Genomic DNA, 22,092 nt, shown 5'->3' with positions numbered 1-22,092 from the left:
ATTGATCTGTAAAAAGTGATAAAATAGTGAGAAGTGTCCATTCCAGTATCTCATAGTTTCCGCAATTGTTTTTGTCAGTCAAAAACCAAAAGATATTCAGTTTAATATGATATAAAACAGAGAAAAGCAGGGAATCTCTATATTTGAGATGCTGAAAACAGTAATTTCTGCCATTTTTGCAAGTAAAATTACTTTTAGTTGATCATTAAAATAGTTGGCAGTTATTTTCCTGACAATCTCTGCACCCCTAAACATCTTAATAATATTAAAATGGAGTACATGTATTGAATACAACAAAAAAGAGTAAAATATATAATTAAAATGATAATTGGATTAGTGTAAACATTAAACTAAATAGATGGGTTTATGTTTAAAAGCTCCTCTCTGATCATTGAGCAGCGTAATGGCTGAAAGCAGCGTCACTAAATGTTTTAGTTCTGCTTTGTGGAACAGCTAAAAGAGAAAAAAATAAAAATAAAGAGAAGAACCAAAGGATCTGAGGAGCCTTAGTGGTTCATAAACCAAAACCATTTATGTGCCATATGAGCTAATAAAAATAATTTAAAAATCGATACTAAAAACTGAAAAGTGCAGCAGTGTTTTGAACTAATTGTAGCTAATTTATTTGATTCCTTTGTAGCCCAGAAAGAGGATTATTACAATAGTCTGCTAGTTATAAAGCGTTCAGCAGCTCTCAGAAAGGGAAACGGCCTCACTTTAGAGCTTTACAGCTGCTTTTCAAATGATATAAAATAGGTTTTGTGACATCCCACACATCAGCCTTGAAATAAAAATATGAATCGAAAATAAATCCTAGATTTTTTTCCTTCTCGGCTTGTTTGGAGCAGGGCTGAGTCCAGGGAGTAGCCTCCCCTGAAATCTGATTGGCCCCCCCATTATCATAAATCAATACTCTCAACCTTTTTGATTATGACCCCCAGAATGATCAGATCCTGCATGACAACAACGATGACAGAAAGCTTCTATGTTTCCTCGTGCTGATTTTGGTTCATTATTGTGAATGCTCTGATTAGTAATTGTAAATAAATAATATTCAGTGATTTTTTTTCCCTTTTTCCTGTCGCTATCGGAACAGTCTGTGTTCTAGGATCTCCTAATTTACCCAATAAACAATGAGTATTCAAAAGAAGAAAATGCAGGCACTCTGGTGGATTGGTGGAAAAGTTAAAAACCCTTTTTTTTAACATGGGTTACATATGAAAAACACCAACGCATGTTGGCTTGCGCCTTCCTCAGGGTGTATGGAGACAAGAGACAAAACTTTTTTAAACAATGAGTATTGCTACAAAACCCGCACAGTAATGTAAAAACTATTCCCCACATTATTCTATTTATTTATTTATTTATTTTTTCTAAGCAAGCATCTGGGGAACCTCAAAACTGCTCTTGTTCTCCCTTTGGGGGTCTTAACTCCCAGGTCGGGAACCACTGTCCTAACTTTATTAAGTAACTGAATGAAAATCTTGAAAACAGGAAAATAAGAAACTGTGACATTCCACAATATTATGAATTCAAGTATATATACACTACTGGTCAAAAGTTTTAGAACGCCCCAATTTTTCCAGTTTTTTATTGAAATTCAAGCAGTTCAAGTCAAATGAACAGCTTGAAAGGGTCCAAAGGTAAGTGGTGAACTGCCAGAGGTAAATAAAAAAAGGTAAGCTTAACCAAAACTGGAAAATAATGTACATTTCAGAATTATACAAGTAGGCCTTTTTCAGGGAACAAGAAATGGGTTAACAACTTAACTCTATGGAGTCTTGGGCTATTTTGTCCATTTTTGAATTCTTTTCATGTCTTTGTAAGTCATTTTGTGTCTTTTTTTGGTCATTTTGTGTCTTTTTTTGGTCATTTTGTTTCTTTTTTTAGTCATTTTGTGTCTTTTTTTGTCATTTTGTGTATTTTTTTGGTAATTTTTGTGTCTTTTTTTAGTCATTTTGTGTCTTTTTTTGGTCATTTTGTGTATTTTTTTAGTCATTTTGTGTCTTTTGGTGTCTTTTTTTGTCATTTTGTGTATTTTTTTGGTCATTTTGTGTATTTTTTTTAGTCCTTTAGTCCAACATAAATGTGATATTGAATCTTTTTTTTACTTTCAAAACACTATCATGCTCAATAAAGAATTTCAAATGTTGCAAATGTGCATTAATTTCAGAGTAGACTGAGACATTAAACTGTCTTTTTCAACAGGTGTGCTTCTGCACATACTTCATCATAGGTCAAAAACGCATGGACACTCCACTGGGGTTAGTCCTGGTGGATTTAGTTCCCAGGCGGGTTTCTCTCTTTTTGAGCGTTTGAGGCTATGCTAACCCTAACCAGCACTTCTGTTTTATCCTGGTAGAGCTGAAGCCTTTATATCTGAAAAAGAAAGTTTTAAAAAGTTCGACGAAAACTTCAAATAAAGGACAAAACAACTTGTTTTGCTGCGTGTATATTGGTTTCGTAGGAGTGAAAGCACATTGATGACATTGATTTACATGTGGGAGTTTTGCTTTTGTCAGTAGTGTTTTTATTTGCAAGAAAGCCACTTTATATTTGGGGTGGGAATGGAAAATTGGGGAGGTTGTGCACTGGTAAATATGCAGTTTTTTTTTTACTGATTTACAGTGAAGATTGCAAGCCTTAATAAAAGGAAGAACATGGATAATAATCAGGGAATGTATTTGCTAACACAGAGTAACAATACCAGTGTATAATAATATAAGAGTATCCAGTTTTCCTTTAATAACAGAATTATCAATCATCTTCTCTTTTCTTACAGCAATACCAGGACGCCATCAAAGCTCACAAAGCTGGACGACCTGTCAGCCTGTCTGATCTACCTGTTCCACCAGGTAACGTCCTCTGGGTGTGTTTCAGGATCATAGTGCTGCTAGGAGTCACTTAGTAGTTACAGTAAGCTGTGTGTGTGTGTGTGTGTGTGTGTGTGTGTGTGTGTGTCTGTGTGTCTGTGTGTCTGTGTGTCTGTGTGTCTGTGTCTCTGTGTGTGTGTGTGTGTGTCTGTGTCTGTGTCTGTGTCTGTGTGTGTGTGTGTGTGTGTCTGTGTCTGTGTCTGTGTGTGTGTGTGTGTGTGTGTGTGTGTGTGTGTGTGCGTGTGTGTGTGTGTGTGTGTGTGTGTGTGTGTGCGCGTGCGTGCGTGTCTGTCTGTGTCTGTGTCTGTGCGTGTGCGTGTGCGTCTGTGTCTGTGTGTGTGTGTCTGTGTCTGTGTGTGTGTGTGTGTGTGTGTGTGTGTGTCTCTGTGTCTCTGTGTGTGTGTGTCTGTGTGTGTGTGTCTGTGTGTGTGTGTGTGTGTCTGTGTCTGTGTGTCTGTCTGTGTGTGTGTGTGTGTGTGTCTGTGTGTGTGTGTGTGTGTGTGTCTGTCTGTGTGTGTCTGTCTGTGTGTGTGTCTGTGTGTGTGTGTGTCTGTGTGTGTGTGTGTGTGTGTGTGTGTGTGTGTGTCAGGCTGTCCCCCCCTTCAGGGCTCAGAGGGGGGTCAGCAGAACTTCATGGGTGTCCTGGAAACGGCGATGAAAATAGCTAATCAGGACGCAGACGCTGAAGACGATGAAGAGGAGGGACAAAGAGAAGCTGCCAAGGTAAATAAATAAACACATGAAGGAACTGACAAATGGTCAGTTTGTTATTGTGCAGCCAAGAACTCTGGTTGCCTTTTAACCAAAGCTAGCACTGTTCCACTGTGAGCCAGGCTAGCTTCTGTTAAATCATTGCCTCCTCACCAACTTCATGCTTCACAGTAAAGTAAAACACTGGTTGTTCACAGATAGAAACTGTGTATTTAGTTAAAGACTCAAAAAATATGTTTTTCTTATGTTTATGTGCCCTAAAATGTGAATGTGCCTTCACATTCCTCTACTGAAGGAGATGTATGAGCACCTTAAATCTGAAATTAAATTAGGTAGATCACAACTTCGAGAGCCAATAAAAAAAAAAGGAAACCTGAAATTCACTTTATCCTGGTAGCAGATATTACTATTATTGTTATTATTGTATGTTTTACAACCACTAACGCTCTGTCAGCCAATGGCGGTCACAAGTTAAACAGTGAAAAGATGCTTAGTGCACTAATTATTCTGATACAGCTAGCTCTCGCCAATTTTGGTGCAGTCAGAAAGAGTAGAAGTATGATGGCGTATTAGGGCAAAGTATGAAAAAAAAAAATCAGACCCGGGGGGAGGGGGGTGGTATTTCGAAAAAAGTCGCACATTTACGAGATTAAAGTGGCAAATCTACGAGAAAAAAAGTTGCAGATTTACGAGATTTAAAGTGGTAAATTTGTGAGAAAAAAGTTGCAGATTTATGAGAAAAAAGTGGCAAATCTATGAGAAAAAGTAGCAGATTTATGAGGAAAAAAAAGTCCGAAAAATAGTGTTTTGTCTTTGTCAAGGAACCTGAACACACCACAGCCGCTGCCCTGAGAGCAGGGGACGGCACAGTTGCACACTGGGTCAACAGTATGGAAGATAGGCGTATAAATTGCGGGGCGTCTGGACAATTGGCTCCCAGAATAGCTTTTTCTTCAGACATTATGGAGCCAGTGATTGTGTGCCATCCCCTGCTTTCTGGGCGGTGTCTGTGTTGTGTTCAGGTTCCTTGACAAAGACAAAACACTATATTTCCGACTTTTTTTTACATTTACATTTACATTTAGTCATTTAGCAGACGCTTTTATCCAAAGCGACTTACAGGAAGAGTAAAAGCAAACAATCAAGGTATATTTTTCCTTATAAATCTGCTACTTTTTTTTTCCTTACAGATTTGCCACTTTAAATCTCGTAATTCTGTGACTTTTTTTCTCGTAGATTTGCCATTTTAATCTTGTAAATTTGCAAGTTTTTTTTTTTCAAAATATTACCCCCCTCCCCTGGATCCGATTTTTTTTTTCAAAATTGGCCCCAATACGCCGTCGTATAGAAATGCTTCCAACAACTTTCTCAATTATTTATTTTTTTACATTTCATGTGGGACCGTGTTAAACCAAGTACCAAACCCCTTTTCTCCAATTTCTTGTTCATTTTAATGCCTGGTACAACTAAAGGTACATTTGTTTGGCCAATTATAATGATAACAACAAAAATAGCTCATAAGAGTTTAATATAAGAGCTGATATCTAGACATTTAACATGGTTTTCTTGATAATCTAAAGCATTATCAAGAAAAACCATGGAAGACTGATTTTTTTTTTTACATTTCATGTGGGACCGTGTTAAACCAAGTGTGAATCGAATATTTTTCTATGATATGAATACTGCCCAAAATTTTGCATTGAAATGAATGGGACGGCCGACAAAAAATTAGCGAAAAAAGAAGAAGAATTGGAGATTTTTAAACGTCTACTTCTCCGGCATAATTTCACCTAGAGACTCCATTTAAACTTTAAACAGTAGACACAAGTCTTGTGTATCGGTGTATTAATCCACGTTTCGATAGGTCATATAGTTTTTTATCAATCCCTGTTCAATGACCATGAATTCATACCATGAATATGAGAGTATTTTTGCTTTAAAATGTATCTGTAGAGGAACGTAATCAAGCTCACTAATATCTGAAGATGTTGCAGCTCTGTATCTTGTTATCTGTATGTTTGATGCCGTTTGTATAATGACCCTTACCCTCATATGTCCTCCCTCGTCAGCCTGCAGTGCGTCCACCCGCCCAGAAAGCAAAGTCTCCCGCTCCTCAGGCCTCCGCTCTAAAACTGGGACCTAAAGGTGCGTTCAGAGCGAGTGTTTGTGTGGACGTGCTCACCTGCCTGCTCACACGTACAATATGTGCCAAACAAGTGTTTGAGTAAGGCAGAATTTCATTTTTTCTTTTTCTCTTAATTATCCTTGCAGCCCAGCAGCAAGTGGATTTCCTGTTGCTAAGGCGACAGGCTTTTTTGCGTGCAGCGCTGCGCTCAAAACAGATGAAGGTAAACTGACTTTTTTCTCTCTCTCTTTCTCTGTTTTTTTTTCTTTCCTACAGATAGATTCCCTGCCATCTTTGTGTTTTTGTAGATGTGTTTATCACAGCCGCCTGTTGTTTTATTGGAGTCTTAAACATCTGTTGTGTTGCTGTTTGACTGATGCTTCTGTTTTGTGGTTGTTGTTGGTAGGACATGACTGGAGCGGCGCAGCACCTCAGACACGCCAAGGGACTGGACCCCATGATCACTGCTGCCAAGTCTGGCCTACCTGTTGATATCACCAAGGTCATAAATCTATCCTCATGTGCAAAGGAATGAAAGGGATGAAGATGGAGAGCTTGTGTGTGTGTGTGTGTGTTAGAGGTGTTGTCACAGGAGGAAGTAAAACTGTCATTTTTTTATCTGTTTGTATGGTCTTTTGCAGACCTTATCCCCGTATCTTTGTGGGCCGAATTCACAAAAGGATTACGCAGCTTTTTAAACATTCTCATTCTCAAAGTATGTGCAAAGGGTGAAATGCTCCTCCAACTACGCTGCAAATTTTTTTTTCTGTACTCTTGTTGCTATTTGCACTTTTTAATGCGATAATGTGCACATATTTGGTGAAAAAAGATTTAATTTAATTTAGGCAAGGCAAGGCAAGGCAAGTTTATTTGTATAGCACAATTCAACACAAGGTAATTCAAAGTGCTTTACATACACATTAAAAACAGCAAGACATAATTGAAAACAGTAAAAACAGTCAATTAAAACAGGGAAATAGAAATAAAAGTATAAATAGGATAAAATAAGATACAGCAGGATAAAAAAAGAGATAAAATAATAAAAAGCACAAGTCAAACATTGTGTAGTTATAAAGTAAGGGCAGTAGAGTAGAGCAGATAAGTGTTAAAGTTAAGAGTACGCTGCAGTAAACTATAGTGTTTTTAGTCCTGATTTAAAGGAGCTGACCGTTTATTGTAGTTTATTTTATTTTGGACTTTATTTATTCCATTTTAGATAACACAATTTGAGGCACAGGAATTTCTTTTGCTTCAAGCCCTGTAAAAGTGTGAGCTGTTAACACGTAATGGGACAGAAATAGAAGCAGCAGAAAGGAAGCAGGAGGTGAAATCAAAACACCTTTGTGCTCAATGGCGTCTCACCTTCTGTGTGTTTGTCTCTGTACCTGTTTGTGTGTGTGTGTGTGTGTGATATTTCCAGTCCCATATGACTTTCTTTCATTTTGTCTCACTTCTATTTAACATCTTTGCTTCATATTACCCGTGTACTTCTGTCTGACTCAGCGCCACAGTGTAATTACCAAGAATATGAAGCTTGTGCCTCTGTTAGTTTGTTTTCCTGTCTGTCTGCAGAGTTTCACACCAACTTGGAAACAGATATTCACGAGTTCTAGCGGACAGATTTTTTTGTTTCTCGCCTCATGTGTAAATCGTCTCCTTCCCGACAGATTCCCAGCGCTCCGGTCAGTGACGAGGATTATTCCCTGGCTCGCTCCCGCTCCTCTCCTCTCTCCCCTCGCTCCAGTGAACAGTACCACGGCCTCATGGAGCTGTTGAGGAAGCAGCATGAGGTCAGAAAACACAACTCTGTTCTCTCTGAATGGGCACATGGTGGTACCATAATGTTGGGATTGTGGCCTTGTGGATTATTCATCACTTTTCTTGTTGTGCAGCTCTTTGAAGAAGCTGAAATTACTTTTTACTGGTTATAGTCTAGACAGATTTCAGAATAAAGGCCTCCTATAAGAAGTGAGGAGCATTTATGGGTACAAGTCAGGAACCGGCCTACCTTACATATCTCAAGGGTGCTGAGTCCAAAAAAAATGGTTCCCAAGCGAAATTTTTCGACCTTCTAATTTGTATCAAATGGCCACCAAATTGCGCATCTTGCTAAGTCATTGGACCATTTCCCCTTAGTTTTTTTGTAAGTAGGCAATCAAAGATGAGGAAATTAAGTTTCTGGATCTATAGTCTAGGGTCAGAGCAAGGATATAGTGGAGGCTCAGTGTCTTTTTTATGTATATATATATATATGCAAAATACCAACTGGAACATTTAAAAGTGATATTGATTGAATATTTATGTCGGCCTTAAAAAAACCACACAAATAATGCTTAATTTCACCTTAAAAGTTGGTATTTTGCATATATTTGCATTCATTGTCCATTGTTTTCTTGATAATGATTTTCTTTTATTATCAAGAAAAACCATGGAAAATGTCTAGATATCAGCTCTTAAATTAAACTTTTATGAGCTATTTTTGTTGTTATTTGCAGTGAGTAGTTCGTTAGCAGGAGGAGATTTTTATTGATGGATCATTTAAAATGGATCCTGAATTGTCCCTCTTCCTCCTAGACAGGTGTGTAATCTGTGTTTATTTCGGAAATACATTACAAAACATGGTTTTAGATCAATATATGAATTTACGTTGGTGTCTCAACAAAGTTTATTTTATTTCACCATCTTTAAACCATCATTATATAAAGTTATTAATGTTACAAAGCCCCAAATACATGCATTACCTCATCGCTTTACATCCAGCAAACAGCTAAAAAAACTGCAACTAGTAACTGCTACTAAATATAAGTTGCATCTTTCTTTTACTGGTTTCTAAAACTAATGTCCAACCTGACAGATGAAGATCTTTACAGCACGAGGCGGCTCAAAGTTTGAGGCTCATGGAAACACAACAAAATCAACACAAAATGAAACTTACTCATAGTTGCTTTAAATAGACCTATCACATTGTTCTGTATTATTTTGTTGCCTTTAGCTATTGTTTGTTTTCATGCCTACGTCTTCTTTTGTTCTCTGTCTCGATCTACAGAAATGTTTGGGATACTCTCAGCAGCTCACACTCCTGGGCAACGTTTCTGAGGCTCTGAAGTAAGAGACACTCTTTATTTTATTATATAAAGTTTATTACTTGTTATCTGCAACCATGATGGAATTTAAAACTTTTCTTTTCTGGTGCTAGAAGTTTAGTTGAGTTGATTTTGGTTAAAACTGTGCTTAAATGTTTGAATATTGGACCAATAATAGATTTATTTCATTACTGAGTCTTTGATTTTATGGTATAATATTAATCTTAATACATATATAATGAAGTTGTTTGTTTTTTCAGAATATACAGTCATGGAAAAAAAGTATTAGACCCTTTTTTTCTTCAATTTCTTGTTTATTTTTAATGCCTGGTACAACTAAAGGTACATTTGTTTGGAGAAATATAATGACAACAACAAAAAATGCTCATAAGAGTTTAATTTAAAAGCTGATATTTATTCATTGTCCATTGTTTTCTTGATAATGATTTTGTTTTTTTATCAAGAAAACCATGGAAAATCGCATGATATCAGCTTTTAAATTAAACTATTTTATCTATTTTTTTTGTTGTTATCATTATATTTCTCCAAACAAATGAACCTTTAGTTGTACCAGGCATTAAAATCAACATGAAATTGAAGAAGGGTGGTCTAATCATTTTTTCCATGACTATAATTTTAAAAAAAGACAGAGAAAACAGAAAAATAAACACATTTTCACATCAGACGACCAGCTGTTTGGTAATTGCCTGCAAAATGGCTATGATTGGTGAATTTAAAATGTATTTACAAATTGATTATTTTAACTTCATCACAGTAGAGGAGGGGTGTTACCATGGTAACACAGACTGATTTTACGGTTTCTCTCCACACCTTAGTGCATACAGTGTAACTTTTATGTCACACTGCATAATTTGCATGTTTTCCTCACAGATTTTTCTGACAGTTTCTCACATACATTTAACCATTACACATCATGCGTTCCTGTCTGCATTGCTTCATTTTTCTTTAAATATGTTGCCTAGAACCATAAAGGTGATACAGTACAGGCCAAAAGTTTGGACACACACCTTCTCATTCAATGCGTTTCCTTTATTTTCATGACTATTTACATTGTAAATTCATCAAAGCTACACTACTGGTCAAAAGTTTTAGAACACACCAACTTTTCCAGAATTTAATTGAAAATGATGCAGTTTAATGTCTCAGTGTACTCTGAAATTAATGCACATTTGCAACATTTAAAATTCTTTATTGAGCATGATAGTGTTTTGAAAGTAAAAAAAAGAGTACACTGAGACATTAAACTGCATCATTTCCAATTAAATTCTGGAAAAGTTGGTGTGTTCTAAAACTTTTGACCAGTAGTGTATGTGTTCTAAAATGTTTAAAATACAGGAATAAATGCGTTTGTTTTTGCAAATGGGGCTGTTTGGCGTACTATAACCACTGTCGGTGCAGAGATCCGTCCTGTGGCAGTTCAAGCACCATAATAAATGGCAATAACATGAGCGTCTGTGTCTGTCTGCAGGTTTGAGAGGCTTGTGGAGGAGAGCATGAAGAGCATCGAGATCCTGAAGAACGCCCACGCCAAGGGACAGCCCGTCCCCAAGTGCCACACAGAGGAGAGGACCTTCAACACTGTCAAGTCAGCAACACACTCATAGATAATGAATAATAATCGCTGATAGTATACAAATATTTCCTTATGATGTATTTTCTTTGAATGACATATGCTCCATGAGGACAGAGAGACGTTAAAACTGGGGTATGCAGTTTTTATGGAAAAGGCAAAAAAAACAAAAAACGCCAGAATTTGAAGCTCTGCAGCTCTCTGTGCTAAGCTCCTCCCACCAGACAACCACCAGCACACTCTTCATGCATTGACCTGTGCGAGTATTTAGTAGTCACTAATGTCAGTCATCCTGCCTGTGACTCTGATCCTAGTAGCTTTATATAATGATAATTATTTTAGAGATCTAGTCCTTTTTTCTTTGTGGGCCACAAAATAGACATGAACTTGAAATAGCTACAGTTAGCAGAAGGCTAAACTGCTAGCAATTTTACACATTTTTATTGTGCTCATTTTCAGACTGTTTTAGACACGCCAATGTTTCCCACACATAGACCATTCTGTGTCGCACCCCCACATAATGGAGACGACCGCCACAAAATGATTCTGTTATTTTTTTCCCCTCTCTAGGACATTAAAAAAACTGTAACATCCGCAACGTTAGCCTACGCACAGAAGACACCGCATTCACACCAATAAATAAATGTTTTACAATGAACCAGGCCGATCTCAGAGCTGCCAAGACTCTCTGGTAACGTTAAGGCATATTGAATGGTTGCCGCAAATGCCGTTAACGGGACGATGGCAGTCAAAACGGCTGCTTCAAGCTAGCTACATCGAGGGTAGGTTCGCTTCCTGTTTTCAAAGTAAAAGCACAAATTCTATCATTATAAAGGGCAACGGGCGTTTTGTTTTTGTGAATGTAACTGGAAGAGCGTTGCTCACGATGGCTAGCTTGAGTAGCGCCGAATTCGTCCGAACAAAAGTGTAAACAGCTGGTATTTAGACAAATTAACGACGCACTGGGGATCTAAATGGCTACTTTCTCGCCTAAAAATGTTTGAAATGTCAATAAAGTGATATATTTAAAGAATTTAGGACTTTACCGGTGTCAGTGGAGCACCACAAATTGCTATCTGGTTTGTGGGAAACACTGCACGCTTTATGATGAATTCATCCGCCAGTTGTTGCTGAAACAGCAACTTGTTCTCAACTTGCAGTCCAGTTAGGTTTTTTTACCATTCGAAGGGACATGCACGAGTATTTGTGTTTGTAGGTGAGCCAACAGGAGCGCCCTCTCTCTCTGAAGTCACCTGTGATTGGCTGAAATCACTCGTCCCAGGCTAGATTTCCTAAAGTCTGAAAACTGAGCCAAAAGGAAGTGCAGAAGTCTAGTTTTGTCTGCGACTACTTGAGTTGCAATATGCTGCGAGGTTATTATGAAGTTTTTAAGTAAACGCTTCTGAGCCAGGACTCTAGAGATGCCACAAGGTCAGTCAGCTGGTCAAACTGACCATCTTTTGTATTTCATGGACTTTTTTTTTTTGCCAACATTATCTTTATTGAGTTTTCAAAATGTTTCCAAAATACATAAATATACAGAAATAAGAGTGCTCTCACAACAAAGGAGACATCAGGGGCAACTAAATTATTGTCCAGCATTCAGATTGTCCTTCCTTGAAAATCAGGAATTTATAAGATAACATAGAGCAACACTGAGGTGAAAGTGCAAATATAAAATACAAACAAACAAAAACCAGAAACAAAAACAAACAAACAAAAGAAACAACAACCAGAATAATAATAATAATAAGAGTTTCTCCATCTTATCACGAGTTAGCCCAGGTTATTTCACTATTTAGCATGGTTTAAAAATACAAATGCAGATGTACAATTCACACAGAATAAAGAAATCACATATCAAAATAAAAATTATTTTAGATCACTGCAAGGGATTACCCCTAACTACGCCTCGTTGGCTTCATTCCCCACATTACTTAAATCTACACTCTCCATATATTCCATAAAAGGACCCCAAATGTTTTTGTAATAGTGATATTTCATGGACTTTTACTCTAGCAGCATCATCAAATCCAAACTGTAATTGGTCAAAGGAGTCTGGTGGCTTTGAAGAAAGAATAGACCTGCGTTAACTTAAACTGAGACTCACTCCATCCAGCCCATTCTCTGCTCAGACACAAACCTGAGACCCAGCAGAGCAGACAGTATCATCACACATAAAACTCGCTTTTTCAACAGCTTCTTCCCTCTCACAGTCAGACTGAAAGCAAAACAAAACTATTGAATATGTGTACGTGTACAACACCACCTCACCTCACTGTTCCTGTGCAATATTCAACTATTATTATCTCTCTCTGCCCCTCCCCCCAACTCCACACCCAGTGTAGTTATTTATTAATATATATTTATTACTTTAGAGTCTGCACATACCAAACTTTCTGTACAGTTCATCCATATTTTAGATATTTATACTTTTCTTATTATTCAGGGTTCGTACGGCTGTTTGAAATCCTTGAAAATGATTGGTATGTTTCCTAAATATATAACACTGAAACTGAGATCAGGCTGCAAAAACGAAAAGTATATTTGATTATAACGATTTTCAACACATCAGATGTTTAATTTTGTAAAAAGGCATTTTATTTATTTTTTTAGACTTTCCCTGACTAGAGCGGTAGATGAGTCAGATTGTCTGTGACTCACTGTGGCTCTGCTCCAGTATCATAGCGAGCTAACAGCTAGCTGAATCTGGCAGTGACTCATTCATCAGCCGGGATTGTTTGGCTTCCAGTGATGCTGACTGCTTGTTGTCTGCCACTCATCATGTTGTTTCTCAATGACCATGACCCCTGGTTTATTTTTTATTTTGGCATTTAGGATCCACCAGAGCCTGACACTCAACGACCTGATACTGTACGTCATCAAAGGCATCAATCTACCAGCTCCCGCAGGTGAAGAAGCCAGGTTTCTGTGTTTGAATTAATCAGGCTGTAATGTTTTAAAGTATGTTAGTCTAGATGGAATTGTCCAAAAAGTGAAAGTGAGGAGCATTTATGGGTACAAGTCAGGAACCGGCCTACTTTACTTATTTCAAGGGTGCTGAATCCAAAAAAATGGTTCCCAAGCGAAATTTTGAGTTTTTGACCTTCTCATTTGCATATCAAAATGGCGGCCAAATTGCCCATCTTGCTCAGTTGTTGGACCATTTTCCCCAAGTTTTTTTGTAAGTAGGCAATCAAGATGAGGAAATTAAGTTTCTGGATCTATAGTCTAGAGTCAGAGCAAGGATATAGTGGAGGCTCAGTGTCTTTTTTATATATATATATGCAAAATACCAACTTTTAAGGTGAAATTAAGCATTATTTGTGTGGTTTTTTTAAGGCCGACATAATTATTCAATCAATATCACTTTTAAATGTTCCAGTTGGTATTTTGCATACATATATATACATAAAAAAAGACACTGAGCCTCCACTATATCCTTGCTCTGACCCTAGACTATAGATCCAGAAACTTAATTTCCTCATCTTTGATTGCCTACTTACAGAAAAACTAAGTGGAAATGATCCAACGACTGAGCAAGATGAGCAATTTGGTGGCCATTTGATACAAATTAGAAGGTCAAAAACTCAAAATTTCGCTTGGGAACTTGCTCCTCACTTCTTATAGGAGGCCTTTATTCTGAAATCCGTCTATGACTTCTGGACTATGTTCTGTAACACCTACCTCTCTGCCTCCAGGTGTCTCACCCAGCGATCTGGATGCCAGCGTGAAGTTCGAGTTTCCTTTTCCCAGTACGGTAAGAAAATCTCTCTCGCTTGCTTGCTGAGTAGATTATGGATATTTCACTCTGTTTATATCCGGATGTGTTTTTTAATGCATTCATGTTATGTGCGTGTAGGAGGAGGCTCAGAGGGACAAAACAAGCACGGTGAAGAATACCAACAGCCCAGAGTTTAAAGAGACTTTCAAACTCAACATCAACCGCACCCACCGAGGCTTCAAACGGGTCGTCCAGTCCAAAGGCATCAAGTTTGAGATCGTCCACAAGGGGTAAAAAAAAAACCCATCGAGAAGCTTCCCTGTTTATCCTCATTATTTATGTTCTAATGTCATGTTTGTTACGTTCTTCTTTCTTTGTATTTCCAGAGGCTTGTTTAAGACAGACAAAGTTGTGGGCACTGCTCAGCTGAAACTAGAGGCTCTAGAAAACCACTGTGACATGAGAGAGATAATAGAGGTGAGTGATAATAATAAGTTAATGACAAGTGTTAGTGTGGCTCCGTCTATTTTTACTTTAAAACGCACACTTCAATTATGGAGCATGAGGATGGAGTTTATGTGTCTTAACCCTCCTGTCGTCCTTCTGGGTCAAATTGACCCAATCTGTTTTGACTATTCCTTCTTTCCTCCCTCCTCCTGCCTTCCTCTCTTCTTTCCTCCTTACTTCCTTCTTTCCTCCCTCCTCTATCCTCCGTCCTTCTTTCCTTCCTCCTCCTGCCTTCCTCTCTTCTTTCCTCCTTACTTCCTTCTTTCCTCCCTCCTCTATCCTCCGTCCTTCTTTCCTTCCCTCGCCCCCCCTTTCTTTCTTTCCTTCCTTTCCTTTCCTCGCTCCTTCCCTTCTTTTCTTTCCTCCGCCATCTCCTTTCCTTTCTCTCTTCTTTCCTTCCTCCTGATTTCCTCTCCTTTCCTCCTTCCTTCCTTCTTTCATCCCTCCCGCCTCCATTCCTTCCTCTATCCTCCTTCCTTCTTCCCTTCCCTCGCCCCCCCCTTTCCTTCCCTTCTTTCTTTCTTTCTTTCTTTCCTTCCTCCTTCCTTTCTGCCCTCTTTCCTTCCTGCCTCCCTCCTTTTCTCCCTCCTTCCTTCTTTATTTTTTCCTTCCTTTCTTCTCCTCCTCCCCTTTCGTTCTCTCTCCTTTCCATTCTTTCTCCTTTTCCTCCTCTCTTCTTTCCTTCCTTCCTCCATCCATCCTTCTTTCTTTCCTTCCTTCTTTCCTCCATCCTTTTTTACTTCCCTTTGCGTCCTTCCCTCTTCTTCCTTCCTCGACCCGAGGACAACAGGAGGGTTAAGCTGTAAAAAAATCCCACAGTTTCTTTCTTATGGTTTATTGAAAACCTTTTGTTTGAGCATTACAAACAATAAACTGCAGCAATCCAAAAAATAATAATATTTATGAGCACGGTCATAAACTAGTGTGCTCTCCTCGTCTCCATAATCTTAATTAAAACAAAATACGCAATTCACCTATGGCTAAGCCACACCCCCAAACACTAGGAGCCAATCACAGTGCGCATAGCTAACTCAATACACTCGGACATTCTCTGCTTCCACATCCATTGAAATGCATTGAAGTTAGTCAGTTTTCAGTCGTTTTTTATGTGTTTTTTCTTGAGATTTTAAGTTTAAAATGGTCAAACAGTGTGCATGGGGTACATGCAACTCTGACACAACATCTCCTCATTAATGACTGGAGACAAATCCAGCGAGTCCGTCTTAACGAGCGCTAACGAGGTCGGCCGGCTGGTTAACAAGCCGGCCGACCTCGTTAGCGGCAGTTAGCTACAGTTAGCTCTGTAGCAGTACAGTGTGTATGTGCTGCTGCTGCAGGAGGTGTTCACTTAGCGATCTCTGTTTGTTTACATCAAGAACCGGAAGGGGCGTCCCGGTGGCTCACACTGGTAGATCGCTTACCATTAAGGCTGAGTCCTTGCTGCGGCGGACCCGGGTTCGAATCCAGCCTGAGGTCCCTTTGCCGCATGTCCTCCCCTCTGTCTACCCCTTTCTATCTGTCACTTTCAATAAAAACAAAAAATGCCCCAAAAAATAATCTTTTAAAAAAAAAAAAAACAAGCACCAGAATGAGCGGTGTCAGTGGGGTGAAAAGACGAGTGAAAACCTCTAACCTGTTAGGGTTGTTAAGGCCCTTTTGGTGACTTCGAGATGATATTTCATCTTTCTGTCTCCAAAAATGATTAATTGCCTCCTGTGAAATTTCTCCGACTGTCACAGCTGCCATAGCGCCCGTCACCGAATGTTGACAGTTTGTCCGAGTGAGTGGAGGGGGCGGGGCTTAGCCATAGGTGAATTATGACGTTACACACGTCTCAGCCAATAAGAAGAGTGCAATCACTACTAACCAATAGGCATTCCTACAACCTCAATAAAGAACTATGAATCAAATCAGAATTATTTATCAGCTTCTCCACAATATACAAAATGGCTCTAACAAGTAAACACAGATGCACCCGTGCATGGAGCTTTCTAACAGTGTGTGTGTGATCGGCAGGTGATGGATGGACGTAAAGCTACGGGAGGAAAGTTGGAGGTGAGGGTGAAGATCAGAGAGCCGTTATCAGGAGCTGACCTCCAGCCGGTGACGGAGAAGTGGCTGGTTCTTCAACCGGTGTCCTCCCTTTCTCCTCCAGAGAGACAAAAGGAACGGGTGAGTAGAGTTTTCATGTGTCTAAACCGTGAAAGGAAACTTAAGAGGAGCAAAGTTGTGTCTTCTTGTGTGAGCGCCTCCACCAGGCCAGGGGGCGTGTTTGCACTTAGACACTTGTGTTACTGCGTGAAAAAACAAGCCAGTGTGTCCTCCTAAAAACTGGTGGACAGGACAAGTTTCAGAGGGGCCGTATGCTCTAAAGCAGCTGTTCTCAACCTTGGGGTCGGGACCCCAATTGGGGTCGCGAGATGATTTCTGGGGGTCGCCAAATCATTTTGGAAGTCCACTGTGTCTTTTTAGTCTTTTTGGTCACTTAATGTCTTTTTTTGGTCATTTTGTGTTTGTTTTTTTTACTCATTTTGTGTCTTTTTTTGGTCATTTTGTGTCTTTTTTTGGTAATTTTGTGTCTTTTTTGGTAATTTTGTGTCTTTTTTGGTAATTTTGTGTCTTTTTTTGGTCATTTTGTGTCTTTATTTGGTCATTTTGTGTCTTTTTGATCATTTTGTGGTCATTTTGTGTCTTTTTTTGTCATTTTGTGTCTTTTTTTGGTCATTTTGTGTCTTTTTTGGTCATTTTGTGTCTTTTTTTTGTCATTTTGTGTCTTTTTTTGGTCATTTTGTGTATTTTTGATCATTTTGTGGTCATTTTGTGTCTTTTTGGTCATTTTGTGTCTTTTTTTGGTCATTTTGTGTCTTTTTTTGGTCATTTTGTGTCTTTTTGATCATTTTGTGTCTTTTTTGGTCATTTTGTGTCTTCATTTGGTCATTTTGTGTCTTTTTTTTGATCATTTTGCTGCTCTGTAGTTAATCAGTTGTAACCCAGGAGCCTCCTGTGCGAGGCCTCTACGTGCAGCAGTAAAATGAGCTCACACCACCGGCTCTCTCCATATTGTCAGTTCAGTGAAGTCTTGTTGTGTGTGTGTGTTCCTTTGAATCAGGCTCCATCTCCTCGCTCCAGACCCAAACATGAAGCGAGCAGCAGGAGCAACAACTCTCCTCCTCAGTACAAACTCCACAGCTTCAGCCTCCTCAGCTACGACAGGGAGCGGCTGGAGAGAAAGGTATTCATGGGTCAAATCAAAAAATAAAATCAAAATCAAATAGTCTTTATTGTCATTATATAGTTCACTATACAACGAAATTGAAAGTGCCACTGCATAAGGTGCATAGTTATGACAATCATAACACAAGACAACATGAATAAAAACATTTAAAAAATACCGAGCTAAACAAGGACAAAAACAAGAACAAGGACATGTCATGTAATAAATAAGTATAAAAATAAATAAATGGCTACTTTAACCCTATAAAGCCAAGTGTATCATATTTGATATATACGTTTTTGAGACCTCTACATCATCAGTGTGATATTTTCTTTTCCTGAAAAACCTGATGAATACATGAATTGATGATTAAAAAAACTGAGCAACAAATTTCACAAAAATACCAGATGTAACAAAAATGATTTGCTGGTTCCACTGGTGGATCTGTCACTGCTGCGTGAAAACTTCATATCAGCAGATGTATGATGTTATTTTATATGGAAAAAAATATTTTGTATGTTTGAGGAAAATGTTAAAAGGAAAGTCAAAGTTTTATTTGGTTAAAAATATTTTTAGGTTTTATGTGATTATGTTAGTTCAAGAAAAGCAAATTGTGAGCAACAAATTGCACAAAAAGACCTGATGTATCAAATATGATCCAAATTAAATTCATATATGAAAATTGATATTGAATTAGAAAAAATGTTAGCCGGTTCAACAAACACTCTAGTTTTGAAAATTTAGAATTTTCTGGCAATTATTTCACGGTTCAGGCTTTATAGGGTTAAATGCTATAATTTATACATGAGGTAAATTGAGTGTTTTGCACATATCAATTGTATTGCACATGTCCGTTTTATTGCACCTTTTAATTAATTTATCCTGTGTGGGTGTTGAGAGTTCTGAGTGTTAAGAGTTGTGACAGTCCAGGGAAAGAAGCTGTTTTTCATCCTGCTAGTTCTGCATTTAAGGCTTCTGTACCTCCTGTGTGTGTGTGTGTGTGTGTGTGTGTTTATGTATGCGTGTCCCGTCCACAACATCCATTTCTCTAATGCTTGTAATGGCCCGAAGGTGCAGAAGTCTTGTCCGTCATTACGCCTGTCTCTCAGATTGCAGAGTACCGAAAGGCGCGGCGGGATCCCCCGTCTGACCTCGTCCATCAGCACAAAGAGCTCACACACAGGCTGCAGTGGCAGAAAGCTCAGCTGGAGCGAGGCTCCTCAGCTCTGCTGACGGGTAACCAACACACAGAATACGTACCAGTGTGGACTTATATGACACATGTAGTGTAAGTATACAGTATGTCTAAAACACCCACGTTTCTCTTCACCACATGTGTAGAGTATGAAAACGTGCTGCGCCGCTCCGTGCAGGGCTACGCCGACTCGGTGAAGAAATACTCCAGCCAAGGCAACAGGGTGAGTCCACTAGGGCAGTAGTTCTCAAGCTTATTGAGTCGCGACCCACAATTTAATATGCATGTTGTCCGTGACCCCCACTCACTGAACACAATCTCACACGCACAGTTCAGATCATACAAAAAAGAAACAAAATGACCAAAAAAAGGAAACAAAATGACCAAAAAACACACAGAATGACCAAAAAAGAAACAAAATGACCAAAAAAGACACAAATTGACCACAAAATGATCAAAAAAAGACACAAAATGACCAAAAAAAGAAACAAAATGACCAAAAAAGACAGAAATTGACCACAAAATAATCAAAAGACACAAAATGACCAAAAAAGACACAGAATGACTAGAAAAGACACAAAATGACCAAAAAAAGGAAACAAAATGACCAAAAAAGACACAAATTGACCACAAAATGATCAAAAGACACAAAATGACCAAAAAAGACACAAAATGACCAAAAAAGACACAGAATGACCAAAAGAGACACAAATTGACAACAAAATAATCAAAAGACACAAAATGACCAAAAAAGACACAAATTGACCACAAAATGATCAAAAAAAGACACAAAATGACCAATAAAAGACACAAAATGATAAAAAAAAAAAGACATTAAATGACCAAAAAAGACACAAATTGACCACAAAATGATCAAAAAAAGACACAAATTGACCACAAAATGATCAAAAAAAGACACAAAATGACAAAAAAAAGACACAAATTAACCACAAAATCATAAAAAAAAGACATTAAATGACCAAAAAGTTGTCATTCTCTTTCTACAGGATGCTGCTAAGGATGCTCTGGGCAGGTTGAAGATGGTGGAGAACGAGGTAAGAGTTGCTTTAAACCATCAATATAAACAAGGTTTTGAGGTTTTGTCATCATAGAGACAGGGCGCAATTAAGTCCCGCCCACACCAGAGGGGAAAACAATTCATCGCTCTCAATTGACTCTGTATTGTTGTATTGAAGGTGCCTCCTTGTCAATTCCTTCCGCTAGCAAACAACAGAAACAGTCTAAAAGCTGCTGTGGGTAAAGAACCCATAACTACACTTTTATAAGCTGTCAAACCGATTATTCCGAGTCAAAAACAAGCTCTTAAGAGGACAAAAGTGGACACGGATGTCTACAGACGTGACACATCAGAAGTGACAGCAGACAGCAGGTGGTCTCAGTATGCCTTTACTTTAACTTTACACCTGAAGCAGTCATTTTATCATTAGGTCTTATATCCATGTTTCAGTTTCAGGCTAACTATATTTGTGTAAGTTAAGCTAAAGCACTTTGAAACTATGAAACTTGTGTTGTCGTTAGCTAACGTTAGTTTAAATAACAGCTAGCTAGTCGTCTCTGGTTGACATGCTAAATAATATCAACATATCAAGCTCAGAAACATTATCTAGTCACACACATACATCGTCCATACCGCCCATTCTGTGACCAGAAAAAACACAAAATGACCAAAAAAGACACACAATGACCAGAAAAGACACAAAATTACCAAAAGAAAGGCACAAAATGACCAAAAAAAGACACAAAATGACCAAAAAAAAACACAAAATGACCAAAAAGACACAAAATGACCAGGAAAAAACACAAAAAGACCAAAAGAAAGGCACAAAATGACCAAAAAAAAAACACAAAATGACCAAAAAAAGACACAAAATGACCAGAAAAGACACACAACGACCAGAAAAGACACAAAATGACCAAAAGAAAGGCACAAAATGACAAAAAAAAGACACAAAATGACCAAAAAAAGACACAAAATGACTAAAAAAAGAAATAAAATGACCAAAAAAGACACAAATTGACCACAAAATTATTAAAAAACCCCTAAAATGACCAAAAAGACACAAAATGACGAAAAAAAAACACACAAAATGACCAAAAAAGACACTAAAAACACATGAACACTTTAACACAGTGGAGACAGAGCTGACTTCCAGAATGATTTGGCGACCCCCAGAAATCATCTTGCGACCCCAATATATCATACAACAAACATTTAGTTTTCCCTCCCGGTGGGCGTGGCTCTCTCTCTCTCTCTCTATGCATATTTAAAACCTAATGTAGTGATTTTCTCTCTGCTGCAGCTGGAATCTCTGAAGAGGAAGCGAACAGGATGAGAGGAGAGTAAAGGAGTGGAGACTTGGCTGGAGTACTGTTATATCATCTCTCTCTCTCATACACTCGTATACAAACACTACAGTGGGTCCTTTAAGCACCTTTAGCATGATCCTGTGCTACTCATGTCCATAACAACTGCATGAACCAAGCGGATAATTCTGTCATATAACTCGTGTCACTTGTGGTTTTGTCGCCTGCCACAGTAATTAAAAAGAAATCTGTAACTACAAAGGGACACAGAAATGAAAAACGAAGCATTAAAATGTGTTAAACAGTTAAGGGAGCAGCAGGCTTATTTGCACTTAAACACTTGAGAAAGCTGCTTCTAAAACGGCTTTACAGACCTTACCTGTGCTCTGATAATTGTTTTTTTTATTCCCATCTATCCTTTGAGAATTAATCAGTCAGAAGTTTTACATTCGGCACCAGCTCAGAGAGTCTGCTGGTGTCCGCAGAAGACCAAAAACTATGTGTGTGTGTGTTCTGAAGTGTGTTTAAGCGATGGACTGAGGTGTTTTTAACCCCTTTTCCCATATTTTATGTGTGTAATGAGCTTAATCTAATCTGTCTGCTCCAGTGTTCCCAGATTACAGTAATCTGCTCCGTTTGGAGTGGTGTGATATGGGAATAAAAAAATGGGGCTTCGGGGCGCCGCAGCCTACATCCCATAATGAGGGATTAGTGTTTGTGTCACCAAGGAGACGACTAGATCAG

The 22,092-nt window shown here is 38.4% G+C and overlaps 1 protein-coding gene across 1 annotated transcript in view; it reads left to right on the top strand.

Annotated features, from left to right (window-relative positions):
- cc2d1a (coiled-coil and C2 domain containing 1A) overlaps positions 1-21,730 on the top strand; it is a 41,142-nt gene extending 19,412 nt beyond the window's left edge. Inside the window, exons 11-28 of the mRNA XM_059349084.1 lie at positions 2,783-2,855; positions 3,463-3,596; positions 5,654-5,729; positions 5,856-5,932; positions 6,116-6,211; positions 7,377-7,499; positions 8,756-8,814; positions 10,282-10,398; positions 13,222-13,295; positions 14,085-14,143; positions 14,246-14,397; positions 14,494-14,584; positions 16,631-16,786; positions 17,724-17,846; positions 18,938-19,064; positions 19,170-19,246; positions 20,031-20,078; positions 21,345-21,730. Coding sequence (XP_059205067.1) covers positions 2,783-2,855; positions 3,463-3,596; positions 5,654-5,729; positions 5,856-5,932; positions 6,116-6,211; positions 7,377-7,499; positions 8,756-8,814; positions 10,282-10,398; positions 13,222-13,295; positions 14,085-14,143; positions 14,246-14,397; positions 14,494-14,584; positions 16,631-16,786; positions 17,724-17,846; positions 18,938-19,064; positions 19,170-19,246; positions 20,031-20,078; positions 21,345-21,377 — 1,695 coding nt within the window. The 3' untranslated portion in view covers positions 21,378-21,730. The remainder of the gene's footprint in view (positions 1-2,782; positions 2,856-3,462; positions 3,597-5,653; positions 5,730-5,855; positions 5,933-6,115; positions 6,212-7,376; positions 7,500-8,755; positions 8,815-10,281; positions 10,399-13,221; positions 13,296-14,084; positions 14,144-14,245; positions 14,398-14,493; positions 14,585-16,630; positions 16,787-17,723; positions 17,847-18,937; positions 19,065-19,169; positions 19,247-20,030; positions 20,079-21,344) is intronic.
- Positions 21,731-22,092: the final 362 nt, after the last annotated feature.

The sequence above is a fragment of the Centropristis striata genome, chromosome 1, assembly GCF_030273125.1.
Source record: "Centropristis striata isolate RG_2023a ecotype Rhode Island chromosome 1, C.striata_1.0, whole genome shotgun sequence".
In the NCBI taxonomy this organism is placed as follows: domain Eukaryota; kingdom Metazoa; phylum Chordata; class Actinopteri; order Perciformes; family Serranidae; genus Centropristis; species Centropristis striata.
This window is presented reverse-complemented; position numbering and strand designations above follow the sequence as displayed.